The 15769-nt window shown below is 40.8% G+C and overlaps 1 protein-coding gene across 2 annotated transcripts; it reads right to left on the bottom strand.

Annotated features, from left to right (window-relative positions):
- Positions 1-2525: 2525 nt before the first annotated feature.
- On the bottom strand, positions 2526-15163 carry scaf1 (SR-related CTD associated factor 1). 2 transcript variants are annotated; one of them, XM_005815095.2, is made up of 7 exons: positions 14978-15163; positions 12227-12314; positions 7776-11254; positions 7202-7284; positions 6672-6977; positions 3328-3456; positions 2526-3201 (listed from the first exon to the last, which is right to left on the bottom strand). In XM_005815095.2, exons 3-7 carry the CDS (start codon positions 11185-11187, stop codon positions 3043-3045), a joined length of 4089 nt encoding a protein of 1362 aa, XP_005815152.1. In that variant the 5' UTR covers positions 11188-11254; positions 12227-12314; positions 14978-15163; the 3' UTR covers positions 2526-3042. The 2 variants fall into 2 exon arrangements, with proteins under 2 accessions (XP_005815152.1, XP_023204721.1); XM_023348953.1 differs by lacking the exon at positions 12227-12314.
- Between the last annotated feature and the right edge of the window lie 606 nt (positions 15164-15769).

Genomic DNA, 15769 nt, shown 5'->3' with positions numbered 1-15769 from the left:
TTGTAATTTTCTCCAAATACAAAGTTGTTATTTGAAAAATACATCAGTAGTATTGTTCTTTAGGGGTTATCTGATGTTACAATATTTTTTTACCTGCAAGAGTCATCTACAGTAGAAGGAGGGACAGGGTCTGTTGGCATGCTTTTTTGTCTGCCGGCCATATTGGATTTAACAAAAATAATTTCTTGCATTTGCAGCTGATGACCAGTAGTTGATGGTGTATTTTATGATGCATTAGTGTCCAATTCAGTGGTCTGTGTGCATTTATAACATAAAAATCCACAAGCACAAAAAAATGGCTTTTAGATAGCGGTCCACTGTAGTGACCACTATGCATGAAAGGCGTGCAAAAATGTGAGAATTGACAGTATACCCCTGTTTTGTAACTTCGACATCCAAAATGGTCACTGTCTATAATAATTTGTGCTGCTAAAATGTACAACTACAACAACAAAAATTGATACAGAATAGGTATTTTTGTTTTCCAAAACCATAAAATGTGTTTTGTTATGACTTGTTCAATACAGAGCAAAATTTAATGTGATCATACCTGCTCAGTAGAATGAAACAATTATTTCAATACTTTACTTTTGAAAACTGATTTTCTTCCCTCTCTTTTATTGTAGCACACAGTTTGCTTTATGAACACTGCCATATTTCCAAAAAGGCAAAAAAAAAAAAAACACATTAAAATGTACTAATATTCAATTTAACAGTATGCTATTTGACTAATTTGAGGCTTGATTACATATGCAGATGCTACTAAATAAAAAAAACATCTCCTTTATGTGGCTAAAAGTTAGTTTGGTATAAAGTGGAGGTAATGTGCTAACAAACATTACATTAAGGAAAGACAAACATACGGCATATAGATAAAGGAGAAAAAAAGGCCTGATGCTACATTGTGAAAAATAAAAAGACTAATGGAACAAAATGTCCTTCTTTAAATAAGCTGTGAATGTTGTGACTTTATAAACCAGATGTTACAATAAATTCATAAGGAACTTTGACATTAATTTTCTTCCCCTCTAGCCTGAGAAGAAAATATTTGTTTAAAAATTATGATATATTTCTAAAGAAAATAAGAACCAAATACCTTTCTATTCCGCACCCACAAAGAAATTAAGATATTAGTTTGATAATTATGTATGAAGTTCTTCCTGTAACAACTTTTTGCAAAAGAAATTCAAAAATAAGTATCCATTCTTGCGTGCTTTGTGACTGAGATTGTGAAACAATGCATCTTTTTTCAATTACTTCACTAACGTTTTTAGAAAGATTTTCAAAAGTGGATATTGTACAAGAAATCTGTTCCATCCTTAAGTTATAATAGAAGGCAATTTGGTCTAACAGAGGATGAAGAGTTAAATTATGATGTTAATGATTTAATCCTCTGGCTAAGTTTTTATTCACAAATAATGTTTTCTAAAAATTACCCCCATTTTCAAGTTAAATAATTGTATTTAAGAGAGCGTTTAAACATCGCAACATCACAAAAGCCCAATCTTCATACCAATAAGCATCTTTTACTTTCTTCACAGTTAGTGTAACTATTCTTTGTTTCTTCTTTTTTTCTGCTCAGTTAATGTCAAACTCTTTTATTACTAATGTGTGCCTTGTCACATAGGCGCCGGAACAGGAGGGCCAAGGGGCCATGGACTTTCTTAGACAATTCTGCCTAAAAATTAAATGAGATTTCTGTATGTCACCTTTTATAGAACTGTGACAGTGTTTTCTTTCTAATGGCGTTGGGATGAGTTGGACAACTGTTTAACCCGCTACTAATGCGTTCACACCAATGATGTAATGATGACAAAACCTTCATACAAACAGGGTGTTTTAATACCGTCGATCTCTGTATTCAGCTGTTCTTAGGTCGGCTGCAGGTATTTATCCGTCTTTTACATATTTCCAGACTCGTTTTGAAAATGGAATAAAGTCCATACCGCCATCTAAATGCTCTGTGTAAAGCTGCCTTCTGCATGTTCCCCACTGACAACTTAACAGAGCCACCTTTCACATTAGGAGGAACAAAAACAATGAGTTAAGAGGCTAATAGTTTCAGGTTATTTATATTAAGATGGCATGCTATTGTGAGGGCAATATCAAATTAGGTGGTTTGCGAGTGTCTGTTAAATGAGGCAAGTAGTCCTCAGCCTGAAAAAGAAACACTGTAGTAAAGGGTGCGAAATGCATAAAAATATCATAATTAAATGACCAAAAAAAGTTGCAAAGCTATTTTGTTTAACACTCCATGGGTTAACTCCACTTTGTGTTGGTCCGCTACATAAAATCCCAATAGAATATGCTGAAAGTGGAGGTTGTAGTGTGGATAAAATTCAGAGGAAATGCATACTTTTCCAAGGCACTGTATTATTATTTTTTTTGATATTTCAATAAGTGCTCTACAAAGTCGAAAAGCTGGACAAAAGCCAATAGAGAAAACAGCGCGGTATAATCTTAGTGAATTTAAAGAGACTTTTGTGTGAGGAGCTGAAAATGAAAAATAAAACAGTACTGCACAGCAATTTTCAAGCAATGTTTATATTTGGGAATCCAAGTTATTTTATAAAGACATTTAGTGATTTTCCTCAACTTCTGAACCACATGCACACAATACATAGAATAAAAAGAAGTCAGACAATACAATGGATCTGAAGTGTCCAGCTCAGAGAGATGTGATAGTGTCTGTGTGAGGTGTGTCCTTGAGCATTTTCCAACTGATTATTGGTGAGTGGAACAGAGTGGTGGAACATCTCCCTTCTCTATTAAAAAGCCAGAACATCTCCTCCAACAGATAGAGGCAACAAAATGTAACTTTCATAGAAGTGCTGGACTGCAGCTAATCACAGTCAGCAGAATTCACTTCCAGGAACACTTAATTCATGATCAGGATGAGTCATCTTTACATAGAACATAGAAATAAGAGAACAGGTGGCATAAATGTGTAGACAAAGTTTCCAAAACAATAATAAAATAAATGAAACCAGTCACAGTAGTGCTCAGACACTGAGCTGGATGGTTGTTAGAAACAGACTTCTCTCAGGCAGAGGAATGCAGTGTTCCCTGCTCCCTGTCTTCTCGCTCTTCTTCATCCATTTTGCGTCCGTGTTTCCGGAAATATTTGTAGCGCTGAACGTACAGTTTTACTAGGTTGCTGACTTTTACTGGGTTGATTTCTCCAGTACGGCTATGGCAAATCTGAGAGAAAAGCAGATAGTTAACCCTGGTTTTAAATGAATTAATACCACAAAACTTTACATTAATCTTGCAAAGATTTAAGAGGTTTCACTTTTTCCATGCAGTGATTTGGATGCTTACACTGACCTTATGCACAGCCTTTCTGAGGATGTCTTTATACTCTTCCTTATTGATGTCTTTGCGCTGGTAGTAAGGTTTGATGGCAAGCTTCACCTCCTCCACTGCCCGCTCTTGGGTGTGCAGCTTCTTCAGATACTTAGAGAACGAAGTAGTAGTCATTTTAATATAGCTGCAAAATTTATGGAATACAAGCATTGTAGATTTTACTAATCAACGCTGTCAAAAATAGAAATACTCCAAGACGTACATACACTCTACCAATATTTTACAAAAAACCTTTCATTAATTTGATGGGAAACAATTCACAAAGTCCCAAAGATGGGTACAAAACGTTTTGGTATTATTTGAATGTATGTGGTGTATGTATACATTTGAATCTGTTTCCATATATGTAGTTTATTTAAATAAGAATTATGCTTATAAAAACATTAAAGTCATGTAATGTTGTTCAGAAATCTACTGAACATTTTCTGAAGGTTTTGTTTGGTATTAAAAATCAATCTGTCCAGTCCATTACCAAAATTAAGTCCTTTATGATTGAATCGGGAGATCTATTCAGTGAATATTACCATTGTGAAATGGTAGAGAACTGTAGTGTAAAGAAATGTACAAAAAATTGACCTTGAACTTCCTTGCTCATGCAAATACCCTAATTTTACACAAGACTTCTATTCCACATATTGTCTCCTGAGATTATGTACCGTAAGTGATTAGGAAGATATGTTAAAATGTGTAAAGAATTTAGAAACTTTTAAATTGCATTTTAATTCAGATTCTCTAAAATAATGATGTCTAAATAAAGATGGACACCCTGGACAGAAACCCAAGGTGGTATCTGTGCAGGGTGTCCATCCTATGTGCACTTGGCACCAGGACACCTGAGGCCGGAGATCGATGATCAATTTTGTCATTTCGTTGCAGATCCCACGTCATTTCGTTGGATCAGCAACCACATGCCTAGGACACTTGGGAGAAGAGAGGTGCGGAGCTGTCCACTGACCACTATCTGGTGGTGAGTTGGCTCCAGTGGTGGGGAGGATGCCGGTTAGACCTGGCAGGCCCAAATATGTTATGAGGGTCTGCTGGGAACATCTGGCAGAGTCTCCTATGGGCTTCTTTGGCCTGCGGGACTTCGGAAGCAGCTGATGGCTACTGGCAGTCCAAACGGCTCGGATGGTTGTGAGGCAAAAACTCAAGCGTGGGAGGATTTCGGAGAGGCCATGGAGAAAGACTTCCGCACGGCTTTGAGGTGATTCTGGTCCACCAGGGTAGGGTTAGGGCTAACCCTAACCCTAACCCTAACCCTTACCCCATCACAGAAGGGGGAAGCAGTACAGCACCAACACTGTTTATATATAGTGGGGATGGTGTGCTGCTGACCTCGACTCGGGACGTTGTGGGCCGGTGGGCATAATACTTTGAAGACCTCCTCAATCCCACCAACATGCCTTCCATTGAGGAAGTGGAGACTGGGGACTCTGGGTCGGGCTTTCCAATCTCTGGGGATGAGCTCGTTGAGGTTGTCAAAGAGCTCCTCGATGGCAAGGCCCCCCGAGGGTGGATGACATTCACCCGGAGTTCCTTAAGGCTATGAATCTTGCAGGGTTGTGTTGGATGACGCTACTCTGAAATATTACATGGACATCAGGGGAAGTCTCCTGGATTGGCAGACTGGGGTAGTGGTCCCCCTACTCACAAATAGGACACGGGGTACCGCCATTTTTTTATTTTTAGGATTTTAGGAAATCTATCCATCTATCCATCTTCTTCTGCTTATCTGGAGTCAGGTCGCGGGGGTAGCAGCCTAAGAAGGGAGACCCAGCCACTCTCCCTCTCCCCAGCCACTTAGGCCAGTTCCTCCGGCCAGTATCCGTGACCTCGTTCTTTCAGTCATGACCCAAAGCTCATGACCATAGATGTGGTTATACAAGGACCTAACAGCCCGTATCAAAGGGCCCAGTACCCCATACTCCTAGAGAACCCCTCGCAGTGCTCCCTGAGGGACACAATCGAACGCCTTCTCCAAGTCCACAAAACACATGTAGACGAGTTGGGCAAACTCCCACACACCCTTCAGGATCCTGCTGAGGGTGTAGAGCTGGTCCAGTGTCCAACGACCCGGACGAAACCCACACTGCTCTTCCTGAATCAGAGGTTCGACAGACCCTCCTCTCTAAGAGTCCTGAATAGACCTTGCCAGGGAGGCTTAAGAGTATGACCCCTCTGTAATTAGAGCACACCCTAATTTTCCCTCTTTGTGATTTATCTATTTTATGTCTCTTGGCTTAGATGTCCTCTGAAGGAACTCCCTCATGAATCCTTTCAAACTTTTCAAACAGTTAAGTCAGGCATTTAGAAAGCTTTCTTATGAATGTAAACAGAAGGTTTGCCTTTCTAGACAAAGAATAAGGTGAGATATTTATTAGCTAAGGAAAACCTGAATATTCATTTTCCAATCCAAATTCTGTATTTGTGTGTCTTGTTAGGTAGATAATCATTATGGTGGAGTGATTACTAAAGGACTTTAAGTCTAAAATACCTTGGTATTATGCTCACATCTGGACTTAGGTTTGTTTGTAATGGTTCAGGATGATACATTCATCTTTGGCTTAAACAAGTTTAATTATTTGATTATCTCTCTTAGTTTATCTAATGGAATCATTTGTGGAATCTGTAGGAATAGTTTGGTCTTGTCAAAATATGGTCTAGAGCAGGGGTGGGTAACTCCAGGCCTTGAGGGCCAGGATTGCCCACCCCTGCTCTAGAGATATGTTTTCATCACAATTCCACTCTACATCTTACATCCAGGATTCTGTACTGAAATGGCAATCCACATGATATACAGCGAAACCAAATGTATCCAAATTAAAATATAATGCATGTAAATACTTTTAACATGGATTTTATAAAAAGCTGCTCCTGCAGAATGTTTCACCATGATGGTGCTTTCTTTGCCAGAATGTTGTACAGTACAAACAAGAGCAGTAAAGGAGTTACATCATCAAATTTATTTATAATTACATCATAGCCTTTTGAATTGCAATCAAATCCAAATCCTAAAGATTATCAACCCTATTTCCTCTGCATTGTGCTTAAGCTTTAGTGATCAGAAGTTTGCGTCTACTCATCATGGGAATGATCAATGGTGAAATTAATACATAAATAAATGCTGTAGATCTAACCATAACATTAACAATCAACATATTAGCTTCTCTCAGCTGTAGGAATAATCATGGCATTCCTGTTCGAAATTAAAACAATTGTATCATGTTATACTTTTCTGTTTTTATTCTTTTTATTAATACTGTCAGTATAACTACAGGCCACTGTATAAAACTTCTTAGTCGTACCTTATCTGAATCTTTGTTCTCATTTTCCCATCTGGCTTCACCAGAGCTCCCTGTCACTCCTGACAGCCCCACAGGTAGCATCGGCGGTGGGGTCTGTGCACATCCACCTCCTAGGGAGGGGTGCAGGTGAGATGGGGGCGTTTTGGTGCATCCCACCAAAGGGAGAGAGCTGTGGAGGATGAATTGGGCTGGGCTCAGACCTGCTGGTGGAGGCACGGTGGGAGGTGGAGGGATTTGGGCGGACGAGGAAGTTGAGGAAGGAGGAACGTGATGCTGGGATTGGTTCTGGTTGGAATGGGACAGAATCTGCATGTGCAAAACCAAATCAATGAACAATTAGAGGTTACTTGAATTGAAAGTAAGAGTAGCTGTAGATGGTTCATTTTTAAAACTTTTCCTAGGCTAATTTTTTGCCAACATCTTAAATGTAATGTTTTTCTGATTTTGTTGAATAATCACATTTTTATATTGTATATTGCTTTATAAAGTTTATAAAAAACGACTGAACAGCAACAGCCTTTCTCACTCACCTGACTGGTTGCTTGAATGAACTCCTGTGCTTTCGCCCTGCTGGCAATATTGGCCTCCTCCATTTTGAAGAGTAGAGCCGTCACTGACAGAATAATAATTTACACAGGTGAGCATGTATTCCCAAATATTCACATAGAAACATAACAGAAATATAATGTTTAGAAGCTAAGTGTTTATAATTGTGAACTCTAACAACACTTCTATGAATTATGATCATTGGGCGATGGTGGCTAAGGAGGTAGGAGTTGTAACTGGTATTATCCTGGTTCGAACATACGCCCTCTCTGTCTGAGTCGTCGTGTCCTTCGGCAAGACACTTTACTCGCCTTGCTTGCTGTTGGTGGTGGTCGTAGGGTGCAGATTGTGGGGCAATCTTTCCCAGGGCAGTTGTGCTAGAACGTAGCTCAGTGTGTGAATGGGTAATGTAGTGTAGAAGTGTAAAGTACTTTGGAGTAGATAATCTACATATAAGAACATACCATTTACAATGGCATTCAAATGTTCAAGATTCATGTTTCTGAATAATCCAGAAGAGCATGGCAAGGTTCTGCTCAGGTAGGAGTACAAACTTACATGCTAAAACACCTCCAGTTGTACAGTCCACTCCTGTCTGAAGACTCCAGGGCAGAGTAGTTGCTGCTGGTGGAGGTGGAGGAGGTGGTGGTGGCAGCTTACTGGCAGAAGAGGAGGATACTGAGGACGAAGAGGAGGGGTCAGTGGAAGAGAGCGACAGCGAAAGGGAGGTGAGGCCTGCTGATGAAGATGAGCAAGGAGGCGAGGTCAAAGATTTTGACACGTCTTCTGGAGGGGGAGGCTTTACAGTCTGTGTTGACAGGGTACTTCCAAGACCAGCTCCCTGGGAAGTAGACAGGCTCGATGGACTTAAAGCTGGGGGAGAAGGGCTATTCTGATTTGGGCAGTCCTCAACTAGAAAAGCGGGCTCTGGTGTCTTACAACTACTGTCCACAGTTTGAGAGTCAGGAGAAGACTCTCTGGTGTCCCGCAAGGGAGCATTCGATGGAGGCGGTGTGTGTGGTGGAGAGGAGGAGGGTGGGAGAACACTGGTGGAGGAGGATGTAGAAGAGGAGGATGAGGAGCAAGGCGGAGGGCCAGTTTGACCTGTATGTGGACCAACTAATTTACTCCCCTCTCCAACAGCTGATGGAGCATCAAAGGAGGATACAGTCCAGCCTTCTAATGTGGATTTTTTTTGGTTCCTTTCACCAGCAACCATACCAGCTGTTCCAGCTTTTTTACTGTTTTTCTTAGCTAAGCGGCGGCGACGCTTGGTTGCCAGAGATGATGAGGGGGAGGATGCAGAAGAAGAAGTAGATGTGATGGAGCTTGGTTTTGTTTTTTTGGATTTCAGTCCAGCAGGGCTGGCTAAGGATGATGGCGGCCCCGACAGGCTGCTTCGTTTTCCCATACCAGCTAGATCTTTACCTCGGCCACCTAATGACAGGGGCTCTGAGCAAGGCTTCAGGAATGGAGACCTGCTTTCATTGTCTCTACAAAAGACTACGGCAATAGAGCCTCCAACCACTGAACCCCCTGCTCCCGCTCCTGTACCCCCTGGGCCCAAGAGATCCATGCTTAATTTTCCAGAACCAACAGAAGCTCCAGTGGTACTGCTCACTCCCTCTCGCACCAAGACCGACACTTTGGACTGAAGTTTGCCTTTCCGACTGCTGCTGCTCTCTTTCTTGGATTTCCCAGAACTTATTAAATCTTTTCTGCTGCTTTTGTCCCGTACTTTATCCTTCCCTACTTTTCTGGCTCTCTTTGCTGATGTGAGACCAGGAGTGATGGAGGTAGGACCTGAAGTCACTGTCAGTGAGGACAGGCATTTCCCTGTTGTTTTATTAGAAGAGGAAGGGGAATCTAACTTCTTTATTGTGTGAGACTTCTTTTTTGAATGACTTTGTCTGGCTTTAGGAGAAGGTTTTGCTTTAGGGCTTGGGATGGGTGGTTCTAAAGGCAGAGCAGCAGGAGGTGTATCCTCCAAAGATGGGTAATCTGAGTCCAAAGCTTCTCCATCTAAAGACAACATATCAATTTCCAATTTGTCAGAGTAGTGATCTGACTCATAGCCATGATACCTTGGTGGGGAGCATGACCGTGAGCGGCCACAAACACCTTCCCGTTCCTCTGTGTCTTCATTTGATTGCCATTTTCTTCTTTTCCTCTCCTCCGTGGGACGGCAAGGAGACGCTGCTGCAAGTCTTGGCGAGCCTGGGACTGTGGTGGTGGTAGTGGTGGTTGTCACTGTAATGGTTCGTTTAATAGCAAAGAGGTCAGAACCATTGAGGTCTTGAATTGATGGCGGGACAACAGGGCGACCATCCCGTCGATGTTCCCTTTCATGCTGCCTGTCTCTATTACTTTCCCTCTCCTCCCTACTGCTCTTATGCTTCTTTGGAAGGCCCCGCTCTCTGCTGCTTGAGTGCAGTTTGCCCTTCTTTTCCCTTTCCCTCTTTCTAGAATTAGAATCTCGTACTCTCTCATCTTTCCGGTGACTGTTGCTGTGATTATGATGCCTGTCTCTGTCCTTATCTCTGCCTCTATCCCTTTCTCTGTCTCGATGAATTTTTCTGCCCCTGTCTTTCTCTTTTTCCCGTTCCCTGTGTCTTTCTTCAGACAGACTTGAAAAAGAGCGTCGAGAATGCATCTCTTTTCTTGAAGAGTGATGGGAGACTGCAGGGCTGCCATGTCGCCTCTTCTTTCCTTTCTGACTACTGCTTCTACTGCTCCCCCTTGTTTTAACCTCCTTTAAATCCTTTTGTCCTCGTTCTTTCTCTTTGCTCTTCTCGCAACCCTCCTCTTTTCCCTTCTTCCTTTTTTTCCTTTTGACCACCTTTTCCGCTGGCTTTCTTTCTTTGCTTTTTTGCCTGTCGCGATCATTAGAACTTTTGGAGCACTTGCGATTCTTGCTTGTTTGCTCTACCGGGGGCGTGGCAGGAGAGGCAGACATGGAAGCTTGAGGAAGGGAAGGAGGCAGTGGTGGCTGAGAAGACAGAGGGGAAGAGGCAGGAAAGGACAGATATCTTTCCTTCCTCCTGCTGACCAACTTCCTTCTCAAATCCTCCACTGCGATAGCAGGCTCATCTTCAAGCTCCCTGTCATCTTCCCAGTTTCCCTCTGTACACACAGACACAAACCCATCTCCATCCAGCACACGCAAAATGCGCTCTGGTTTCGAACCAAAGAATGAAATATTGGGAGAATTCAGAGGAAGGGGTTCCTCTGAGGGCCTCTTTTTAGCTCCATCTCTGTCAGCAACTCCAACTATCTCTCCCTCCTCTATCTCAGAATGCTCTGAGTCAATGCCTTCTCTTTGCCCCCGGGCTTTGAAGCTGCTACTTTTCACTCTCCTCCTCAGATGCTGTTGGCTGGTCAGACTGGGGCTCAGTGGATTCATCAAAATCTCTGTGGAATCTGGAGGTTCTTCATCTTTCTTATCATTTATTTCAGCAATTTTCTCTAAGACCTCATCTCTGTCAAGCCCATCATCCACATTTGACTGTGGAGAGCCAGTTGGATCAAAAGGGTCATATTTCTCCCCATGCCTCTCCTCCCCCATCAGATTTCTCTCTTTCTCTACATCAGTTGGACTGTAAGGATTGTATATCCCTCTTTTCCCATCATCTTCTTCACAGCTATTGCTCGCCTGCATTGCCATGTGAGGAAAGCGCTGTACTGAGGCGTTATTGGACATAGATGTGGCAAGAGGTTGTGTGGAAGTAGAAGAAACCCTGGCCACCTCACTCAAATGTGTTACATTATTTTTATACACTGAGGTATTGACACAAAGAGAGGGCGATGAAGATAATGGTGAAGACAACGGTGAAGACGGCTCAGAAGAAGGAGGTGACGGAGACGAAAAGGCTGAGCAGGGAGGAGGGCTCCTGGCGGTTTCTCCAACCTCAACTGGGGAAGAGGAGGGTGATGACCTCCTTTTGAAGTCTGATGCTGAAGTCGAGTCCATGGGTTGGGAAACCCGGTAGTATAAAGGTCAGCCAAGGCCACACAGCATAAAAGGTCCAGGCAAAAACCTAGCAGAGAGCAGATGTGACACTTAAATAACATAATAATCTTTGTGCTTTGCAGAAGTATTTAAACTTTTTCACACTTCGCATAATTGTGAAGTGGAACAGAAAGATAGTCTTAAAAAAGCTGACAATTGTGATGTGCAATTGTATTCTGCTCCCTTACGCTGATACCCATAAATAAATCAATCAAGATTATTTGTAAAGCACAATTCAGCAAAAAGGTAGTTCAAAGTGCTTTACATAATAAAAGCACACAAATACAAAGTCATAGAACACACAGTCAACAATTGAAACATTACATTCTGCCAAGGCTGTCATTAAACAACAAACATGTTGGTCAGTGTTTCATTTATTATGGTTCAAAAGCAACACTAAATAGAATCCAATGCAACAAACTGAAGTTACTTCATATAGTTTATTTCTGCAAAACTGTTGATAAACTTGTCTCCACTCATCTGACTTAAATATCAGATTTAAGTCAGGGTTCTGTCTGGGTCACTTCAAAATGTTATGTTGTTGTTATTGGTTGACCATTTCTTTAATGCTTTAGTTGTGTTTTGAGTCACTGTGACACTGAAGCCAATAATACTGTTCAAGACCAAGTCTCTGTAGATTTCTTGATGTTATTGCAGGCAATCTTGATTATAATCCTTCTTTATGATGCCGTTTTCTCTAAAGCAGCTAATCCTGTCGGTTAAAAAACACACACCCGAAGCATTGTTTCCACCACTATTCTTGACCCTGAGGATGGTGTTCTTTAAGCAAGGCTTCCACTTTATATTAGCATGAAAAGCATTCATAACACTTAAAATAGGGTCACTGAAAGTTATTGCTCTCCAAAGAGCTACTATTACCATCTGAAGAAATGCACCTCTCCCAGGCAAACACTTCCAGAGCCAGGAAGAGTGTCTTAGTGCTGTTGATCAACCTCATGTTCTCACTGATAAATGTGTTAATAGAGGAGAAGCAACTTACCGTTCCAGGAAAATTGTTTATCCGCCGTCATCGGTGGCCATGCTAACTAGACTGAGCATTCATGGCAGCCTCAGTTGTAGTGAACCAGCTGTAGCATATCAGAGAGAAAGGGAAAGGTTGAGCAGAAGTTGGTTGACAGTGCTAAGACCCTCCTGCTGACTCTGATTGTTTCTAACAAAGCAGTGCATTTGTTCAGATGACAACAGGACCACAGGAAGAAGTCAGAGGAGCTCAATTTTTTCATAGATCATACTGTCACAACACTAACAGGTTCAATAAATATGCAAATAACATATTTTTTAAATAAAAGTTACACACAGCTGCTTCAAAGTCAACTTTTAATTTAACAAAAATGTTTTCTTCAAACTGGAAGTAATATTGAAGTCTTGAAGTGGCCCAGCCAGAGTCCTGGCATAAATTTGGGGTATAGATTAGAGTGATGGCAAGGAGGCCTTCCTCGAAGACTTAAGTACCAGTGGAAATATGCAAAAATCTGATCAGCAATCATAAGGAGGATTTGAGCGCTGTGGTTTTCCAATTGATAAGAGGACGACAAGTTGAATTTTGTATAAAAGCATTTTTTAAAACAATGAATAGTCCATTATTTTATCTTTTGAGTGATGCCAGACTCATTAGAAGCAAACTTCATATTTTCAAAAAGGTAATTTTAAATCTAAATTTACAAAGGTTATAAATAATTTTTTGGGTTAACTGTGTATGTGCCAGAAAATTCTCACTGCATATCACCCTAAAACACTACATCCTCACTCTAATACATGGTGCTGGTGGCAGGATCATGCTGTGGGGATTTTTTCTTCACTGAGGACAAGGAGGTTAGTCAACATAGATGACTAACTTCCTTGTCCTCAAGTGAGCAATCCTTGTTTACTTTCCAGCAGCACAACCCTCCAAAAATACCACCATTCCTACATTGGAATGGTTTAGACTAGTGTTTCCTAGCCCTGGTCCTCAAAGCACACTGCCCTGCATGTTTTAGGTGTTTCCATGCTTAATATCCCGGATTCAGATGACTATAGTTTAGCAAACATCTGTTAATCAGTAATAAGTTGAAATCTGTTGAGCCGAAGAACACAACTACACTCAAGTAGCGTATTAATAAGTATTCTGAAGGTAAATTCAGAATCATGACAAGATATTATATTGGATACAAGTAACATTCAGGATAAAAAATTGCAGATCAGAGGTCAAGCTAGTCTTCCTGCCTATATTGTAATAGTAGGAAATGAGTAGCCAGACAGTTTTGCTAAAAGTGATGCAAAAAAAGATTATTGTTGATTTGAATGTCAAAATAAATAAAAATTGTACATTAAGAAAAAATGGCAAGAATAATGGGATAGAGAAGAAAATTTTAGATTTTATTATAGTGTCAAAAGAGAATTTAGTAAATGTAATAGAATTTAAAAAAGAAGATATTATATTGAGGATGACATTTGGTCATACAGGATTAAACAGTACTCTTAAAATAATCAGGTTTTAATTATTGTGGACAAATAGAAACAGTACAATATATTTCTTTGGAATGTGATACATATGTTTAAGAAAGAAAAGTATTAATTGAAAAATTAAATAAGAATAAAAGTAAATTACATGTAATTGAATAATTTCAAAGATCATCTAGGTATGTAGTTTCTAGCAGCCTTTTTAGTTTTTTGAAGAAGAGCAGGTATTTTGGGAAGAATATATTTCTTCTTATAATAAAAGATTTCAACCATACTCCATTCTGGAAGGTGCCAGTAATGCACCTTAAGCTGTTTGCCAACTGCCAAAAGAAAAAGAGAAAGAAAGAACAAAAGAAATAAAGAAAAGACAAACAAACAAAAAACACCTAAAACATGCAAGGACAGGTGCCTTGAGGACCAGGGTTGGGAAACATTGTTTAGATCACAGCATAGAGAGGAATTATCCAGTCCTAAAACAAACTGAGAATTAAAAATAAGACTTAAACTGATTTTTTCAGATGTTCTCCAACCAAGCTGAGTGAACCTGAGTGGGTTTTACAAAGAGGCATCAGAAGATATTCCGTTTACAGACGTTCAAAACTGGTACAGGAAGCCCAAAAGAAGTGCAGGTGGACTTTCAGTGAAAGATAATTTTCCCAGGGACCACTGTCCTACATATTTAGATGCGTCTCTGTCCCAGAACACCAGATTCGAGTGATTGCACGACCTCCTCTGTATGCCATCAAGTGCTACAGATGCCGTTAATCGCCCCGTTATTCAAGTTAGGTGTGTGGCAGAAGGGAAACATCAAAAATATGCAGAGAATTGGTCCATGAGGACCAGAATTGAAAAACACTGCCTTAAAGTATTAGCTCAGGAGGGGAGGGGGCGTTATACAAATACACCAATCAGTTGTCATTTTTATTGGCAAAACATTTAAGAACGTTGTGTCACATTCCTTCTAATTTGCATTAATTACGGTATTTATCAAGCTCCGTGACGGGATCATTACTTTTACTATTGGGGCTAGGGAACATCTAGCATTTAGCAATACAGACACCGCTGTTAGCATCACTGCTGACGCCGCTGGTTGCCGGCCTATTCATTTTCATAGTTAAATGTCGCATACATCTAGAAAATACAAATCTATTCCTACTGAAAAAAATGACTTCGTGGTTAACTGATTAGCTCCAGTAAAACAATTCAGAATATGAAAACATTGAGCTAGCTGGGTAACCGCTTTACCCTGACAAGCCCATGTAGTGAGAATGGCTGTGTGCTAACATGCTACCTTGACTCGAATAGTCTTTAGTCTGACGGCGAATCCTCCGTCGTTCATCCACCTGAACCATTAAATCAACCAAATGATCAAAGTTTTAATTGCTAATGTATCAAAAGCGGAGGAGCCCTGCTCTATTAGTCGCCGCCATCTACCTTCTCCTGAAGCCGGACGACAAAGAATCATGGGAAACTGAGTTTTTGCGTGTGTGGTCGTCACTCCCGTTGGTTTCCCAATAAAATTTAAGCCCCAAATTCAAAGAGAACATTTCCTTTCTACTATTAGTCAGTAAAGTGGCCTTTTTGTTAAACTGTATGAATCTATCACTGTACTAAGAAATAGTCTAGGGCAGGCATGTCCAAAGTCCGGCCCGGGGGCCAATCACGGCCCGCGGTCAGATTTCATACGGCCCGCAGCTTCGGTCTTATAATGTATTATTTATGGCCCGCCTGCACTGTGAAACAGAATAAATAAACCATAAAACTTGAAACTGTAATTCCTCCTTTCACCAAATGGTGGCAGCACCACTTTAATACTATCAGTCTCTGCCTCTGTGCAGCGAACCCCTCTCCACTCATTTCTGCCATGGCCACTGCAAAGAAAACGAGGAAAGTTTACAGTGAGGGCCGCCGCTTTCAAGAGAGATGGGAATTACAATACTTTTTTTCTGAAAATCAAGGCAATTGTGCTTGTCTAATTTGTAATGAGACGGTTGCCTTGTTTAAGGATTTTGACGTAAAGAGACACTACCAGACTAAACATGCTAACACATACAACAAGCTAAGAGTCACCGTGCTGAAAAAC

The sequence above is a fragment of the Xiphophorus maculatus genome, chromosome 16, assembly GCF_002775205.1.
Source record: "Xiphophorus maculatus strain JP 163 A chromosome 16, X_maculatus-5.0-male, whole genome shotgun sequence".
NCBI lineage: Eukaryota > Metazoa > Chordata > Actinopteri > Cyprinodontiformes > Poeciliidae > Xiphophorus > Xiphophorus maculatus.
Note: the sequence above shows the minus strand (reverse complement) of the source record. Positions and strands in the feature narration are given on the sequence as shown.

Coding starts and splice junctions, on each gene's coding strand:
- scaf1 (XM_005815095.2), bottom strand. CDS start 11,187: ATGGACTCGACTTCAGCATCAGACTTCAAAAGGAGGTCATCACCCTCC. Junction 6,978..7,201: donor TCATTCAAGCAACCAGTCAG/GTGAGTGAGAAA, acceptor TTGCACATGCAG/ATTCTGTCCCATTCCAACCA. Junction 3,202..3,327: donor TCAGAAAGGCTGTGCATAAG/GTCAGTGTAAGC, acceptor CTTTTCTCTCAG/ATTTGCCATAGCCGTACTGG.